Genomic DNA, 18,171 nt, shown 5'->3' with positions numbered 1-18,171 from the left:
GTGACCAAAAATGGCTTACCACAAGAAACAAGATAAAAACAGGTGGTACCCTGCTAAAATAAGCTCATTTCTTTTCACTGACATAATCACTACTCCACTACTTCCCCCCCCCCCCCCAACGTGTCCCTTTGCAGTAGCAGTTGTACTTTGTAGGATTTTTCAGTGTAGGATCTTCATATGTTTTGCAAAGTACTTGTTACTCCCTTTCTACAAATACATAAGAAATGAAAGTGAGTTGCCAGTACTTAAAACCAGGAACAGAGCAAGGAACATGCACAAAAAAAAAAATCATGGGGTACCTCCATTTCCATTATCATAGCATAGTGAACAAAATATGCTTTTAAACAAAACTCAAATAAAATGCTGTAACATGTGATTGTTGCATTTCAAGCAGAAGGCAGCAAAAATTTACATAGAAGAAACATTTGCCATCTCACTTGAACTTCATTAAGAATCACTCATACCAACGTAATTGCTGAACTTAATATAAAAACTGGGCAAGTTCTCCAACTTCTGCCACTTTACCCACTAGTTCATGCAAAATCACAAGAGGTTGCTCCAATACAGAGCATCTTTCCTTCCTATGCAGTGAAGTACTTTTAGTATGTCAGCAGAATTATTTTTAAGCACATCACAGACTGAGTGTGAAGTGTTCAAATCAAGCATGAATCAACATACTGTGTATCTCAGTCAACTTTTAACATCTTTTCTAGATGCTTTTTTCCTGGTTATAACTGATCTTCAGAATTCCTCTCGCCAAAACGCAATTTGAAAAAAAAAAAAATCTGATCATGCTTCAAAAATCAATTGAGTAAAACCAGGACATTCTTCTTAACATGTTTTAAAACTAGACTTGCTAAGTCAACCAGTGAAAACAAGATGAGAGCACTGCGGAGCTAACACAGTAATGGAAGACAAAGTTGACTGACTGCTCTGCGCATCTCTAACAGTTAAGTTCTGGCAGTAGAAGCCTCTTTATTCACAACAGTATATGGCAGGAGAAAAAGAAAAGGCAGCTTGACTGACTGATTCCAGCTCAAATCTGTAAGCAGGAAAAATAAAATCAAAGAATAGAAATAAGACGGCAATAGGGGTTAGGTCTGATCATGACCTAGAGCCTAAGAGATGCAGAGATTCTCTTGTCCATGCACTGTGTTCAACAACTGCACTACAGATCCCACCACATCTTCTGGGCTAAACTGCAGTACACTCTTCCACAATATGTGGTCTGAGTACAGCTACTGAAATACCTGTCAGGCATTATAGTGCCTGGGATCAATATACAGCTTGCAAAGTAGATTAACTTCAATTCAAGAAGAAAAAAAAAAAAACAACCAAACAAAATGCTTACAAGGGTAGATGCACCAGTGCAGCCATTACATCCCTTCACAGGGAAACACCCAACACTTCCACCGGAGATGTGGACAATATGAACTAACCTGGCATACTGCATAACTCGCTATAATCTCAAAGATAGTTATCAGACACTACACCATCCTGCCTTTCTGGAAAGACCTGTGTGAACCAGAACACATTACCAGAACATATAGCCATGGCAGTATAAGTAAGAAAGAATGAACTGCAAACCCAGGCTAGTGGTTCCACTATGATTTCAAAGACATGCCTACATCTTAAAGTGTCCTTTGTCCTGGCATGTGTTTCATGCTTTAGATACATGGTAAGAAAAGGGTGTTCATCTTATTCTTCAAAGCCCAAGACCAACCGCAGTGAAATATTTTGAAATTTGATGGCTTGCTATGCATCTGGAAACATCCTCTCTCCCAGACTAAAGAAAAGGATACTGGTGATGTCTAGCAGACTCTGTGAGGCCATGTAATCTTTGGCTGGGCTGCATGGAGTTCAAAACAGGAGACTAGGCTGCTCAACACCTGTGACTGCAATTATCTGCCAATCCATCTTTGCATTTTGTTGGACTGGCTAACCTCAGAACAAAGCATCACAATATAAACACACAGCAAGAGAAAATTGAGAGCCAGTCAGGAGAACACTACTGTATTTCCAGAAATGCATTTCAGTAGCACTATTTGGAAGGACTGCCACAAATGCCAGATTAAAATATGCCCACTCAAGATGAATTGATTCCAAGGTGTTGGATTCCCAGTCACAAAGTAAACTCTTCTTCCTGTGGTGGAAAGCAGTGTCTTCTATCTCTCTTGGGGGGAGGAGAAGTCAGTAATTTTTTTGATGCATTAGCCTTAAAAATATTGCTTTTTATTAATGGCCAGAATAATTTAAATCTATTTCAATTTAAGCTGATTTCATCAATGAATGGGTAGAAGCCAGCGAAATGAAACTGACATTGTGAGGACTACCTATGTGGAGAAATGAGGTGCTGCATCTGCAGGTTTGGGAAGTTTCATCCAAACTGCACGAGATGCTGAGTGGCAGAAGCATGGTACATGGTACCCGCCATCTATAGCCACATCCATCTCAAGCCTCCCGAGAGGCACAAACTTTAGTGAGTGGTATGCATCTGATTCACTGGGTGACCTGTCTACTGTTCTAGCTTTTTTTTTCTTTTTTACCCATTGTATTGGGTTTATGTGGCAAGGTTTTGGTAGTCGGGGGTGGGAGGAAATGGAATGCAGGCATGCTTCTGTGGAAAGACACCAGAAGCTGTCCCCACATCAGTTCCAAGAGTAACTCACTGCTGGCCACAGCTAAACCTATCAGTGACACTGGTACACTGGTACATCACCTTTTTGATGACATATTTAAGAAGGTGTAAAAAACACTGTACAACAGCAGCAGGCAGGAGAGAGGAGTGGAACAGGTCTGCACACACGAGGTCAGTGAAGAAAGGGGAGGAGATGCTCCAGGTGTCAGAGCAGAGATTCACCTGCAGCCTGTGGTGCAGACCATGGTGAAGCAGGCTGGTCCCCTGCAGCCCACAGAGGTCCATGGTGGAACAGATATCCACCTCCACCTGCCTGTGGAGGACCTCACACCAGAGCAGGTGAATAAGTCCTGAATGAACATCTAGCAGCTTCATGAGCCCAAGTCAATTCATCTTAAAGCTTCCACTAAAAAGCAGTCCTTTTAAATTAACACAAGAAAGCATCCACTGATTTATTTCAGCAAACATATCCTGAAAAAACAGCAGGTACCTTTCAGTTTAGAGCTCCACTTGGATGGAAAATACTGCAAATTATCAAGATGGAAATAAATACTAAAATTCATACTAAAATCATATGTGATACCAGAATGTATTAGCCCCTAAACACTGTGCTCTGGTACCTGAGATCCAGGGAGAGGTTTAGAATACAGCCAGCAGTCTGAGCATAATTGTTTTGTTCTCAGGTATATCAAGAAAGCACAGCTAAATTGCAGCTAAAGAACAAAAGCACTTTCTATATGAACACTGAGGATATTCTAGCCTGCTAGCAATTAACAGCATCATCAAAAATATAAAACTGTGACATTCTCCACAGCCAAAATTCAGTATTTATTACACATTATTGCCTTCTTTTGAAATGGTTGGGTTTTTTTCCCCTAAAGATACTGACATGGACCCTACAGCAGGTACTCAGTATCTCACAGGAGAACATTTTATTTGTTTACAGAAGGCATGTTTATTGTTCACTACAGCAACAAAAACATCAGCTCCATGTTCTCCTCAAAAAGCTGGCATTATAAGATGCCCAGGATGATCTTGAGGATTACTGCAAACCAGCCATGAGCACAGCTGTAGTTAATGCCCATCACCCCATAGCTGTAGTTAATACCTACTCCCCCACATCCAGTATTTCCAAATTCAGTAGTCCATGCAACCCTTGGCACATTAGCAATGTTCTTCCTCATGAAACAGCCAATCCTATTTATACTAGAGATGAAAGCCAGGTCTTTCATATATGAAATGCTCATAACTGAGCATTACTTCTTAAATTCTTGCTAATATCAATACTGCCAACATCCCCACAACCAGATTTCACTCTTTTAAAGAAATACACACCATCCTTGAATATATTGTTCTGTAGCTGCCACATCAAAACTGCCTGCACCAGAATAAATCTCCCTATGACACAAAACCAGTACTAAGAATTACTATTTCTTAACCTATCTGATTACGAAAGAAAGTAATTTACCTATCTCTTTGGCTGAAGCAGAAGCTTACAGGACTTTCCTGTGGGCTTTGAAAGGAAATACACTTCTGTAAAGCAGATGGTGAGATGAGAGATGTAAACAAATGCATTTATGCTTCTCATAAATCAAGCATCTTATGATATTTCAGAGGAAAAAAGGCAGCTTAGAACATAAGCAATACATCATTCTTAAGCTGTTGTCTTGCAAGAGAAAGAAGGAAAACTCTGAACTCTCCCACTACTCCTTGACCCATGCATCTGCACTGAAACAGTCCTATTGAAACTGGCTCCAAACAGCTCTCAACTTCATTCCTCCACTGCCATCAACTGGCAGTTATGCAGCTGTTAGCACTAAGGAGTCAGAAGATGTCCCAGCTCTTGCCTTATTCATATTTCATTCACACCTGCATATACACTCCAGGAGCACTCACTTGTTGTTCGCGACTCAGACACACAAGAAGTAAAATCCTACCTGTTATTGCCCATAGTAACAGGCAGAGAACACCAAGTCCAAATGCCATGCTGCACCAGGAAGGCAGTGACAACTGCTTTTCCAACCAGCTGTGTAGAAATTATGTGTCTTAATGCTGGTTTCCTCTAATACTGTTTAGTACCCTGCTGTAGCCATGAAGCACTGCAACAAACAGCACAGGAAAAAACAGGTCAGATGTGAGCATTAATTAGAATGTAAGAGTAAAAGCCAATAAACAGGTTAAATGCAGGCTTTATTATTACTTCCGGACTTTTTGATGGATGACACAGTTTACCAGTCAAGGTGAAGATACAGAAAAAATTACCTACCTGGAAATCTCATTCTCTGGATATGCAGAAATGTCCCTAAAAGATTTGCATGGTTGTGTTTCTGTACCTCAAAACTCTGAGATATTCTGTCTTCAGTTATCTAGAACCCGGTTTTGCTCTGATTTTAAACAGAAAATAGAAAGTACTCTTATCATGGAGGAATCATGCTCAGCATGTCCATGCTAAAATTTACGCAGTGTTAAATCAGCTCTTGAGATAGCCCTCAAGCTGGGTACCTCCCAGCTATCAAGGTAATGCAAGCAGACACTTCTCCAGAATTGCTAGGTAAACATTCCTTACCAGGATACTGAATTCTCCAAATAAGGCAGCCTAAGCAAGAAACAGATCTACTAACAACAAACAGTTTGAAGTTGCATTACTCATGCAAGGAAAAAAAGTTTAGCTAAACTCACAACCCCTCCCACATAGAGGATCCTAAGTAGATATTTGACCAAAAGACACTTCTATACATTGAAAAACACAGGCAGTGAGGTTTCTTTGGAGAACAGCCCTTCTCAAGGCAGAGCATCCCAGTCAATTCCCCTTGATATTCATTATGTGACTTGCTAAACAGCTATTAACAGCTGAGGGGATCAACTGATGGCGTAAACATTTCTCCCACTGAGTTCACTGAGGAGTGCGAATGCCTCCCTGAGCTAGCCAGATCAGCAGGGGGAAGTGAATGTGGCTCAGCCCAACACAGAGTATAAAAACTGAACAGAAGAATTCTGAAGAGAGCAAGGGGCTTGAGCTGGCTTCAACTCATACTTTCCTTCCCAGTGACAGAGGATGCCCAGTGTTACAGTGGCGAGCTGAATATAGAGACCAGCAATGGGAACCACGTTGGTATTGCAACTGAACTGTATACAGCCACTGCCACATTTTGCCAGGTGTAATGTATATTTGCACTGTAATTTCAGCATATTTGTATTTCATTGCTAAATCGGAAATCCCACGTTACATCTCCAGATAAGTAAATCTGATATTAAACATTACACCCTCCACAAAGGAGGGTGGGTGGTCAGAGAGTACTGGACTGACAACTCCTCCAGTCTGTGATACAAACACTAACTGTGCTCAAGACATAAGCAAAATGACTACAGAACATCACTAAAGCAAGGAGAAAATAACAGATTAGGTTTAAAAACAAATCCTAAGTAAAAAAAAAAAAAAAAAAAAAAAAAAAGTGATGTTTGGGCAAGCTCCCTGCAAACCCAGGAAAGACTATTACTAACTTTCCAAAATTCTGGTACCCGATTTAAAAACTTACTTGACTTTTGTGACCTTTGTTCTATCCAACATCAATAAAACTCCTCTTCCTAAGACAGCTTTCCTATCTCTGATGAGAAGTAACTGTCACCAGAAAATCCCACAAAACATACCACACCACATTACACTGCTTCTAGCACCACACTATTTTGATATCTGCAGTTAGATGTTCTCTCAGGAAACAGTTCCTGACAGAATACACTGAATAGCTTCAGAATAGCCATGCCCCTCTTTAGTGAATGGGACTAATTTAGAGTGAATAGGACTAACTTAGGAAGGCTTCACCTTAGAAAGATCAACAGGTTGTCTGGATGCTTACAAGTACACCACTCCTATGATACAAACTCTTCAGCAACAGGACCATTTTTAGTCTTGCATTCCCCCATTGCTCTTCTGTCCTCCCATCAACTATAAAGTTATGGTTTTTATAACAGATAAAAAGCCCCAAAGATGGTTTTTTGGTTTTTGGTAGGGTTTTTTGGCGTTTTTTTGGGTTTTTTTTTTGGGTTTTTTTTAAGCCAAATAGTTCCAAAAGTACTACTTAGCACACAGAATCATTTCTATAATGAAATGTCTAAGAGGTTGGTCAAGCATGACTATCCCTTGATGAATCTATCCCGGCTCTCAGCTATACAGGCAGTTATCTCTAGATGACTTCTTAAGCCTTTCCAACTGAACCCACCAGCATACACCTGCCCATGCTGATCATCTGCACATTCATTCTAACACATTACTCAAAGTGATTATTTTTTAGTGCTTTACTCAAGAACATTCAAACTAAACCAGTGTTATGTAGAACATACAGTTTCTATAAACCCCAACACTTTGGAATGTTTCTGTTGTTTTTGAGAATGGGAACAGAGGAACACAGACAGAACCGACAACCTAGTATGTATTTCCAACTTATTAACACATATACCACAAATACCTCAACAGACTGAGAGGGAGGGAAGATATTATTATGATAACACATAATTTCACACACAGCCTTTTTCCAGTTTCTATGGAAATCTCTCTAGATTTGGAAAGGTTGTCAGCTACCAAAAACTGTGATTTGCAGAAAAGCTTATTGAAACTCAAGGTTTCTGAGTTATTGTGCATTTCCTGTAACCTTCACTCCTTCCCAGAAGCAGTCAAATGGACCAGATGCCTAAGACAGACTTTCAGTCCTTTAGCCCAAGGAAAAATGCATCAGGCTCAGTATCAGAACATCACAAGGACAGAACACTGATCAGAGGCAGAAAAGTAATTTTGTTTATTTTTATAGGCCTTGCCTCTGCAAGGCAAACTTCACTATCTCACTGGGACTAAAAGAAGCAGCATCTATCTTCTGCATAATAGTTGACTGATAAGTCCACATGACTACTTGTAACAACGCTATGAAAAACATTAAGACACTACGTAAATGATCCCGAGTTTTGCAGCATTACTTGTCCTGAGTTCAGAAACACAAGCACTTGTAGCGAACAGTGGTGGGTCATTTTTCTGGTTAGGTTTTTTTTGTGGCAGCATTTGGTTGGTTGGTGTTTTGTTGTTGGTTGGTTTTTTTATTAAGAAAATAGATTACCAAAGCTACAAAATGCCAGACTTGGGACTGCATGCACAATCTCCCTTGAATCCATATCAGACACACAATGTGAGGACACAGTGAATGCACAAATGCAGCACTATGTCCTCCCATGCTTCCTTGTATGTATTATACATACACATATATACTACTCTGAAAGCCATGTTTTTCTGTTCCATCTGGCGATGCCTTAGCCAACAGGAGAAGGGGGAATTCTAAACTGATCCTTCAATACAAGCATTTCAACTTCACAATCTTTTAAACAGACAGAGTTGCTCATCAGGACCACAACATCTTTTGTTAAATAACACATGAAGTACAAAAGCTTTCCAAGGAAATGGAATTGCCTGTATTGCCCCCCTTCACCTCAAATCTCACCCTGCATTTTGGTTCACCTGGACTTTAATGCAGACTCAAGTAATTTTCTCCCTCGAAGAAAGAAACAGGTCAGCCAAGTAGAGTTATACTGCCACCCCCTACACCTAATTAGGCCAGGACTATAACAGTAAAAACATGTACAGGCTGAATAACCTGTACATTCTGGGAATACATTCAAATCCTATACAAGCAAACAGAGCATAAGGTAATATACCAACACGCTACAAAAGGTGTAGTAGAATCCCTTCACACTAACAAAATCAGATACAGGAACAAGCAGTGTCATGAAAGCAGCCAGAGAGAACAATGCCAGACAGCAGAAATCTCCAGGAGAACAAGGGTCCTCAACAGCCACAGCTAGCATTGGTAGAGAAGACAAGCAGGGGCTTCTCATGTCCTTACCTTTCTGGTCATTAGAACAGCTAGATAACATGACAAAAGCAATACTGAAACAGCATCTGAAACTCAAGCCACAGCTAAAGCAAAACATCCATTTTTTAACTGACAGCATCTCTTATAAAAAGCAGGACAGCTGAATAAATGAACACATTACCAATTTGGTGGTCCTATTCTTAATGCAAGTGCCTATATACATATACACACACATCAATGCTTCTACTAAACATAAGACGTTCTTTCAGAAAATCTACCCCTCACAAAAAATTCCAATCAGTTTTTTCATTAGCTCTTGTACCTGTATTAATACCTGAGACAGTTAATTAATAGCTGAGCATTAACATTGTACTAATACTGCAGAAGAAAGAAAAACAGAACTTCATGGCTGTAGCATGTCTAACACCACAAAAAAAACTCAGAACATGTGCAAGCACTACGAGCTTCAACATTAACAGGTACTGTATGAACACACACATCATCAAAACAGCCACACACTAGGCATCTAAATAAAGGGAATAATTTTCAAGAGCTTGTGCAGATATGGAAGTTATGATAGTCATCAATACTTACCATATATGCAAAGTCACCTTCCTCTCACACAATTTTCTAACAATAGGTGTTTGTACTTGAAAACAAAACCATGATTACTGATGGAAAATTACTGTAGCTACAGGATGTAGCTGTAATTATAAACATCTCTCTGCTTCATTCAGAGGGGCTCCCACATGTCTTTCTTGTTCAAGGGAGACATTAGATTGTTGTTACATTCCAACTCTATGTCAATTACCTCAGTCAAGTTCAGGGCACAAACAGCAAGTTAATGGTGATCAACCAACAAACTGAAGAGCTGAAAATACCCTGCTGTGTTATACTGGATGGACCAGACTCTACCAGTTCCCACAGCTCTGTTAAATGTTCAGTGACACCAACTGGGCAAATAAAAACAAAACCAGCAGTGCTTTATGGAAAGAGTAACTTTACCCTACAAGAATACAACTGCTGTGGAGGGAACAAACAACAGTGGAAATCTTAAAGATGAAAGGGCTAGCAGGTATATATGGTATCAAGAATTATTTACATGGAAGAAAATATTTTAAATACACCAATGAATGGCGGGATTTTAATGGTGAAATTAAAACACTATTATCAGTGTCAGGACTTACATCATATTATGGCATACAATAGAAAGTGGAATAAGGTCAGAATAATTCAGGACTGTCACTACTTAGTTTGCAACAGAGACATTATATATCAGTCAGACCTATCAGCCAGACCAGCAGGGAGGGACACCCACAAACCAAAAACTGACCTCAGTAACAGAATCACAGAGTGAGATTGTTTAGACATCCAAGAGCCCTGCGCTCCCCACTAACAGACTAACAGGGATATAGAAACATCTCTCCTCAGAAGAGAGGCAAACTATTGAACAATTCCTCTAAAACAACATGATCTATTTTACATAGGTTTTGCATTTTCACAAGAACATGGCCTCACTTGTCAATTCCCTCTGCTGTCATCAAATATACTCTGCAGTGAAAATGAAGTGAGACCTGGAAAGGGACAGCAGAGCTTGAAGGAACAAGATGGTATCTTGTTCCCTCCACAGTCCAGAGGCAAGACAAAGCATACTCCTTCAGATTTTTATCTAACCTGTCCTAAGCCTCCCATGAAGGGTATTTCAGAATTTCTCTATCTCCCTCCAGTATTTAACTATTTTTACAACAGGAAAACAGACAGAAGAAAACTATCCAACGGTGTACATCGCATCAGTTTTGAGCTGTGGATGGGGGGTGGAGAGAGAAGGCAATTCAGCAGACTGCCTGGAAGAGAAAGAGACACACATGCAGAAAAGGTGGTACAAATCCCTTTCAGCTTTGTAAAGCCTGAAGTTGTTACAAGAGCTGTGTGACAAAGTTGTATAGTCTCAATCCACTTCCTAGTTCAAGAGCCATTTCGACAGAAAGCAACAAATTCTGCAAGCTGCACTACACATCCAGCACCAACTAGATACCAAGACATCCTTCTGCAGAGAAGTACAATTTGTGGATGGGAGCTGATGTTTCTGGAGAATCTCAAGTCAATTACTAGAAGTTAGAAGAAAGGTACTCACTTCAAGCTGGACCACGTAAATGCACAGAACACAAAAATTTATTTATTTTGCACTTCCTCAAAGTCATAAATAACGGTATCAAAAATATGAAAAAAGCTTTGCTATAGCACTGAAATTAAGTATTTCCCCCCCCTCAACTTAGACTGTAAGCCCTCAAAAATAAAAAGGAACTATTAATTGACTAAAATTATCATTGTTGTACTGCAGTTCTTAGGATTTTGGCAATTTTTCCTTAAGTGCTACTCCCTGAACTACAGTAATTCTTGAAAAAGTCTCAGCCTTCGGTAGGAAAAAAAATAATAATCTCTCACTGCTCTAAAGAAAGTCTTACAATTTGAACCCACAAGATTGAGCCTTTCACGGACTGTCAAGACTTTAAATATTGATTTGTTTTGGCTGGGGCAGGGGTGTGTTGGTAGTTTGTTTTGGATTTGTTTCGTTTTGATTTTTTTAGGAAAACTTCATGGGGTAAAGTCATGATCCCATTTAAGTCAGTGTCAGGATTTACGAGATCTCATTAATGATACTTAAACCCTTGCAGTTGTTAATACTGCTATTTAAGATCTAATACTATAAAAATGAATAAATAAATAAAATCAACTCTTGCAGCTTGACCTAAGCTAATCATCAAAACATCAAAGCTAACACTTGCAAATCCAGAGGATGCACACTTGTGAACATACTATGGACAAAAACCAGGACACTGATCTCAGAAGTGCTGAACACAGAGAAGTTCACAGTTCTAACGAAAATGCAGACACTCGCTGCCTCGAAAATGTAAAGGCTACTGCCACATAAAACATGAGGTTGTTTTGAAACAAGAAAAGTTTACAGCTTCAGCCAGAATACCAGGTACAGAAAGGGTAGCAAAGGTTTTTCTGTTAATTATTGTTGACTGCAATTTGAATTGTTGAAATTCAATCATCTACTAGATTTCACTTCGACATTATTGCAGTAATAGCAACAATGCAAACACTGTGGAGGAAAACAGAACTACGACGTTTAAATGTAAGTTTTACTGAAAAAGTTTCTTGGAACCTACTTAAAAATGAAAAATCAAACTTTCTAGTTTATGGTCTCCAGGTGACCGATATACTTTCATTAATTAACAATACCCCATACAGCAGAGTAAACAACAGTTTGACATTTCAAGTCAAATGGATGTGCTAGGATTTTAGGGTATGAGGTTCAGGGGTTTTTTGTATTAGAAGACTACCATGTTATAAAAACAGAAGTTAACTAAGCGCATCTAATTTACAGTAGCCCTCAAGGGTTGTTCAGAGAATGATCAGCAGAGACTAGCTCAAGCAATGTAAGTCAACAAAGCTAATTGACCATTTTTGAGATTACTGAACACCCAGCCACTGCCTGAGATACAATCACACTCACTGCAGAAAAAGAACTTGCATAAGATGGTGCGGGTACAAAAGCAAGGAACCAGATCAGCCAAAATCTTGCAAGTGAAGTACACAAATACTCTATTTATGTCTTGTTATTTAATCACCTTCAAGAAAAGACTCAATGCAGCTGCATGCTGTACATTCACTTGCAGACTTCAGATCTTGTGTGCTGATACAACCGCAATCAGTAAATTGTCACCTGCATGATTGTGCCAAGGTTTACATCCATTGTTAGAACTGTTAGTCTGATTCCCTGCAGAGGAAAAGCTTACTTGACCACTGTGTCAAGTATCCCTTGATATGAAAAATATCCCTTTTTTCACTTACAGTATACTGTAAACCACCACAGAAGAACAGATTACCAGCAGGTAATTAAATTCCTATAACTTCTGTAAAAACAGCCAAGCCAGACAAGACAAAATTGCAATGTCAACTTCTACAAGCCCACCCCAAAAAAAACAAGTCAACCAATTTCTATAACTGAAAATGTAGCTCATGTATCACACCACCCACGCAGTCTGTGGAAAGAGTGGACTACATGGGAAAAAATAAAGTAGAGGCGCATGCAAAGACAAAGGAAAAATCTTTGTTTCACCTCAAAACACAAGATTCACAGAACACTCATCTCTACTTGTCTGTTACAAACAGCTAAAGTGCACATGTGCAAACAACCTCCCCATGAGATGCAAACCTCTGGAGCTCCACCTCAGACCACTGAACACATTTTATTTCTTTAAAATCCATCTATACTTAACCAGCGGAACTTTTTGTAACATGCACAAAAGTTTATAAACTGTACAGAGGAGCAGAGGGGAGATTTGAAAAATCGCTTGAAAAACCATGGCAGTCAGGTGAAGTTCCCGACAACTGGAAAAAGGGAAATATAACCCCCATTTTCAAGAAGGGGAAAATGGAAGACCCGGGGAATTACAGACCAGTCAGTCTCACCTCTGTGCCTGGCAAAATCTTGGAGCACATTCTCCTGGAAGGCATGCTAAGGTACATGAAAAACAAGAAGGTGCTTGGTGACAGCCAGCATGGCTTCACTAAGGGGAAATCCTGCCTGACCAATTTGGTGGCCTTCTATGATGGGGCAACAGAACTGATGGACAGGGGTAGAGCAGTTGATGTCATCTACCTGGACTTGTGCAAAGTGTTCGACACTGTCCCACATGACATCCTTGTCTCTAAATTGGAGAGACATCAATTTGATGGATGGACCACTCTGTGGATAAAGAACTGGCTGGATGGCCACACACAAAGAGTTGTGGTCAATGGCTCAATGTCCTGCTGGAGACCGGTAATGAGTGGTGTCCCTCAGGGACTGGTGTTGGGACTGGTCTTGTTTAACATCTTTGTTGCTGATATGGACAGTGAGATTGAGTGCGCCCTAAGCAAGTTTGCTGACGACACCAAGCTGTGTGGTTCGGTTGACACGCTGGAGGGAAGGAATGCCATCCAGAGGGACCTTGACACGCTTGTGAGGTGGGCTGATGCCAACCTCATGAAGTTTAACCATGCCAAGTGCAAGGTCCTACACCTGGGTTGGAGCAATCCCAGACACAGCTACAGGTTGGGCAAAGAAGAGATTCAGAGCGGCCCTGCAGAGAAGGACTTGGGGGTGCTGATCGATGAGAAAATGAACATGAGCCGGCTGCAGTGTGCGCTCGCAGCCCAGAAAGCCAATCGTATCCTGGGCTGCATCAAAAGGAGTATGACCAGCAGGTTGAAGGAGGTGATCCTGCCCCTCTACTCTGCTCTTGTGAGACCTCACTTGGATTATTTTGTGTAGTTCTGTTGTCCTCAACATAAAAAGGACATGGAACTGTTGGAACAAGTCCAGAGGAGGGCCACGACGATGATCAGGGGACTGGAGCACCTCCCGTATAAAGAGAGGCTGAGGAAGTTGAGGCTGTTCAGCCTGGAGAAGGCTGCGTGGAGGCCTCATAGCAGCCTTCCAGTATCTGAAGGGGGGGCTACAGGGATGCTGGGGAGGGACTCTTCAGTAGGACTATAGTGACAGGACAAGGGGTAACGGGTTCAAACTTAAACAGGGGAAGTTTAGATTGGATATAAGGAAGGAATTCTTTCCTGTTAGGGTGGTGAGACACTGGAATGGGTTGCCCAGGGAGGTTGTGAATGCTCCATCCCAGGCAGTGTTCAAGGCCAGGTTGGACAAAGCCTTGGCTGAGATGGTTTAGTGTGAGGTGTCCCTGCCCATAGCAGGGGGCTTGGAACTAGATGATCTTGAGGTCCTTTCCAACCCTAACTATTCTATGAATTATCAAGGAAAATGCATTAGGGCAGGAACCAACCACTAAACTGCCCCTTCATAAAGGTTAACCAACTGAAATCTGGCATTAAGTTAACAGCATTCATATTACCACCAATTGGATGGACTGAACTCCTACCTATTCTGTGCAAAGTCACATCATCCTAAAAAATACTCAGCAATCATACCCTGGGCACCATACAGAAAGGTATTAGGTACTTAAATGGAAAAGCAACTATATCTGCAGTTAAATTAGATTATAAATTTGTACAGAAAGACACTTTATGACAGAAATTGAAAGCTAACTGCCTGACAGTAGGAAGGATTTCTCCCCATGGGTACAACATCCATTACAGTGGTTCTGTGCTTCCTCTACAGCACTGAAATTGGAGACTGCTGGATATACAGCATCACAGCTCCACCTTTAATCATGTATTTCCTACTAAGAATATACATTTAGTACCACTATCAAAACCAGCAAACGTAAAGCGTCACACATACTTTCTTAAAGGAAAGATTTATAAGCAAAGTCCATACAACCAATATGTGAAAAAGCCTACAGCAAGGCTACTTTATTCAGCATCACAGAAGGTATAGCTGGAAAGGGTCTTAAGGGCTCCACCTGAAACAGATCCCATGTCTGTGCACATGGTGAGGAAAGGGGATCAGTTGTTTCTAAAACATTCCCAACGGAGATTTTGCTAGCAGGATCAGAAAGCTGTCAATGGAAACTCCCCATCTCCCATGGTACCACTGAAGTTTGCAGCCTGCTCAGCATCCCAAACCAACACAATGAGAGGTCAGCTGTATGGAAAGATGAACTAAACCACAGCATCTCCAGGTCACCAAAACTTCTGCACCCCATGCAGCTCATTAGAATTGACAGAACTGCAGCTCGCTGAAAGGCAGCTAGTGAAGATGTAACAGATCCATACTGGCACGTGTTTGTTGTGGAACGTGAAGTTCATAGAAGTGCTGGAGAAGTTCACCTCCAGCTTTCCACCACAGTACTCCCTGAAGGAAAATAGTTAAGACTAAACTGGACAAGCATCCCCAGGGCACAGCCTTGTCCACAGACCATGACCGTAAGTCCAGTTAGCTTCAATAATGTATAAACCAGACTATGCTGCATTTTCCATTGTCCTATAGGAAAAGCATCAGTCCACGAATCTTGTACACATACACTCTCACCTTACCTGCACCACTCAGACACACAATTTGATGCATAACATGCAGCTCAACCCCATCACCTAAGCTATCAAAATAAGTATGGACAATATGACCTATTAAGTTTGTATTATACCAGGTTTTAAACAATTCAGGTTTGGCTCAAGACAAAGCCCAACTAGGAAATATCAGCTGCAGCTAGAAAGTACCAAACACAAGGAGTAAATAACTAAACAAAGCAAATGTCTAGAGTTATAGAATCATAGAATCAAACAGGTTAGAAAAGACCTCTAAGATTATCAAGTCCAACCATTACCCCAGGACTTCCAAGACCACCACTAAACCATATCACTGAAGGACTCACCTACATGTTTTTTGAACACTTCCAGGGACTGTGATTCTGCCACTTCCATGGGCAGCCTGTTCCAATGCCTGATCACCCCCTCTGTGAAGAAATACTTCCCAATATCCAATCTAAACCTCCCATGGTGCAGCTTGAGGCTGCTACCTCTTGTCCAACCACTTGTTACTTGGGTGAACCCACCTTGCTACAGCCTCCTTTCAGGTAGCTGTAGAGAGCAATAAGGTCCCCCCTAAGCCTTCTCTTCTCCAGACTAAATAACCCCAGTTCCCTCAGCCATTCCTCATCACACCTGATGCAGACCATTCACCAGCTTTGTTGCCCATTTCTGGACCCGCTCCAGCACCTCAATGTCCTTCTTGTAGTGAGGGGCCCAGAACTGAACACAGGATTCCAGGTGTGGCCTCACCAGTGCCACGTACAGGTGGACAATCACCTCCTTGGCCCTGCTGACTACACTATTTCTGTTACAGGTCAGGATGCCACTGGCCCTCTTGGCTGCCTGGGCACAAGCTGGCTCATGTTCAGCTCTGTCAATCAGCACCCACAGATCCTTTCCTATGGGCAGCTTTCCAGCCACTCTTCCCAAAGCCTGCAGCATTGCATGGGTTTGTTGTGACCCCATGTCTGTAAAGCTGCATGACTGAGGATCAGCCTCCTACTACAAGATACAGTAAAGACAAAGGCAGATACAGAACCAACTTCAAAGAGTTTAAAAGCCAGTATGTCCTATATTAACTCCACTATCTTGTCATGCAGTCACTATGAGGAACTACAAAACAGACAGGGAGGAACAGAGGGCAAAACAGCTTGTGATTCGTTTTGTTCTTTCAGCTATCTGATTCTTCACAAGTTATCTGTGATATCCTCCTGCAAGAGGTCAGGGGAATGATGGAACTGTCTTCTAGTTTTCTATAAGAATCCTCATGCAGATTATGCCTGAAATGGCATCACTATAAATACCACACATAATATTTTCTTCTGTTTAAGGTCTGCTCTACTGCTCAGAACACAATCTGACAAAGCATTTCACATTAGCCCCATGCTCACCAGTCACATACATGTTTAGGCTGTAACAAACACACACTCTGACAGAAGACTGAAAAGAAACTTGCCAAGAGTAATGCTCTTATATGCTTTGCATATATAAATATCCAAATATATATATGCACACAAATAAGACAATGTAAAGGTATAATTTCTGAGCTCAAATCAGGTATAGCTAAATACACATGCACTGTTAGGGAACATCCCATCAAAACTGTTTGATCCTTCATACACAAATATTTATTTTCATACATGTATATAAATAAATCCACCTGCAAATTAAATACCAAAACATACACACACTCCCCCAGCGCAGCCCCCCAGTGTCGTTTACCACCATGGGCCCGGCCTAACAGGTTGCACACGCACAGGATACGCATTTTGCCACAAGCAGACGCGGGAGGACGGGAGGGAAAACTCCCTTTAGTCCGGAGGCACCATCGCTACCGCTGTCCCGTTACCATTTCAGCACGACGCTAACGGCACTCGCTCTCCCGGAGCCCTGCACACAAGGGAACACGCCCGCCTGCGGGGCGGTTCCGGGCTGCGTTTCACCGCGGACCCGAACCCCAGCCGCGGCAGCTGCGAAGCGGTCAGCTAAGGGAGCTAGTCCCCGGCTCCCAACCGGGGAGCTGGACAGCACCGACTGTCTTTTCCACCCCTTCCTCACCTGCACCGGCACCTGCGGCAGCGCCCAGGCCGCAGCAGTGAGCCTACCTGGCGGCAGCGGAGAAAAGAGCTGCCGGGCCCCCACGACCCGCTTCCTCTGGCGGGTGCTCGGCACCGGGGTCCGGCGCGGTGCTGGGGGCCGTGGGCGCTCGGCGGGGCCGGGCGGCGCGGTGCCGCCCGCCTCTTCGCCGCTGCTGACTCAGGAGCAGGCGCCGTCCCGCCGCACACCTCCCAGGGGCGGCCGCCGCGTTCCGCGCAGGATCACTGCCCAGAGACACCCCATACCCCTCCCCAACACGCACGGCTCGGAGCCGCCCCAGCGCGGGGGCCAGCGAGCCTGCGGCTGCGGCAAGAAGCCACACCTGTGGGCAGCGGCAGCGACCCCAGGGAAGTGGGGACGCGGGGTTGGTCTGACTCCGTCCCCTGAGGGAGCGGGGGCTTTCTGCCAGCAGCGAGAAGACGAGGTGCCGCGCCTCCATCTTGAGGAGGGGGCGCGGGGGGCAGCAAGTGACCCCGCCCCTTGGCAGGGCTGCGAGCTCGAAATGGCGCCCCCGGCGTGCGGGGCCGCTGTTAACCCCACGGGGGGTAGGTGGTCCCGGTCCCGTCCCCCTAGCCTGCCACCACCACCGCC

At 42.6% G+C, this 18,171-nt stretch overlaps 1 protein-coding gene across 4 annotated transcripts in view; it reads right to left on the bottom strand.

Moving 5' to 3' along the window:
* The window catches only part of KIAA0319 (KIAA0319 ortholog), a 47,801-nt gene extending 30,070 nt beyond the window's left edge, over positions 1-17,731 (bottom strand). For 3 of the 4 annotated variants that reach the window (XM_065667205.1, XM_065667206.1, XM_065667207.1), the window contains exons 1-2: positions 17,589-17,731; positions 4,576-4,737 (exon numbers count right to left, since the gene is read on the bottom strand). In XM_065667205.1, coding sequence (XP_065523277.1) covers positions 4,576-4,624 — 49 coding nt within the window. In that variant the 5' untranslated portion in view covers positions 4,625-4,737; positions 17,589-17,731. Of the gene's footprint in view, positions 1-4,106; positions 4,147-4,575; positions 4,738-17,588 lie in introns of those variants that run through there. The other variant, XM_065667208.1, reaches the window with a different exon arrangement.
* Between the last annotated feature and the right edge of the window lie 440 nt (positions 17,732-18,171).

This window comes from Lathamus discolor, chromosome 2 (genome assembly GCF_037157495.1).
Source record: "Lathamus discolor isolate bLatDis1 chromosome 2, bLatDis1.hap1, whole genome shotgun sequence".
NCBI lineage: Eukaryota > Metazoa > Chordata > Aves > Psittaciformes > Psittacidae > Lathamus > Lathamus discolor.
Note: the sequence above shows the minus strand (reverse complement) of the source record. Positions and strands in the feature narration are given on the sequence as shown.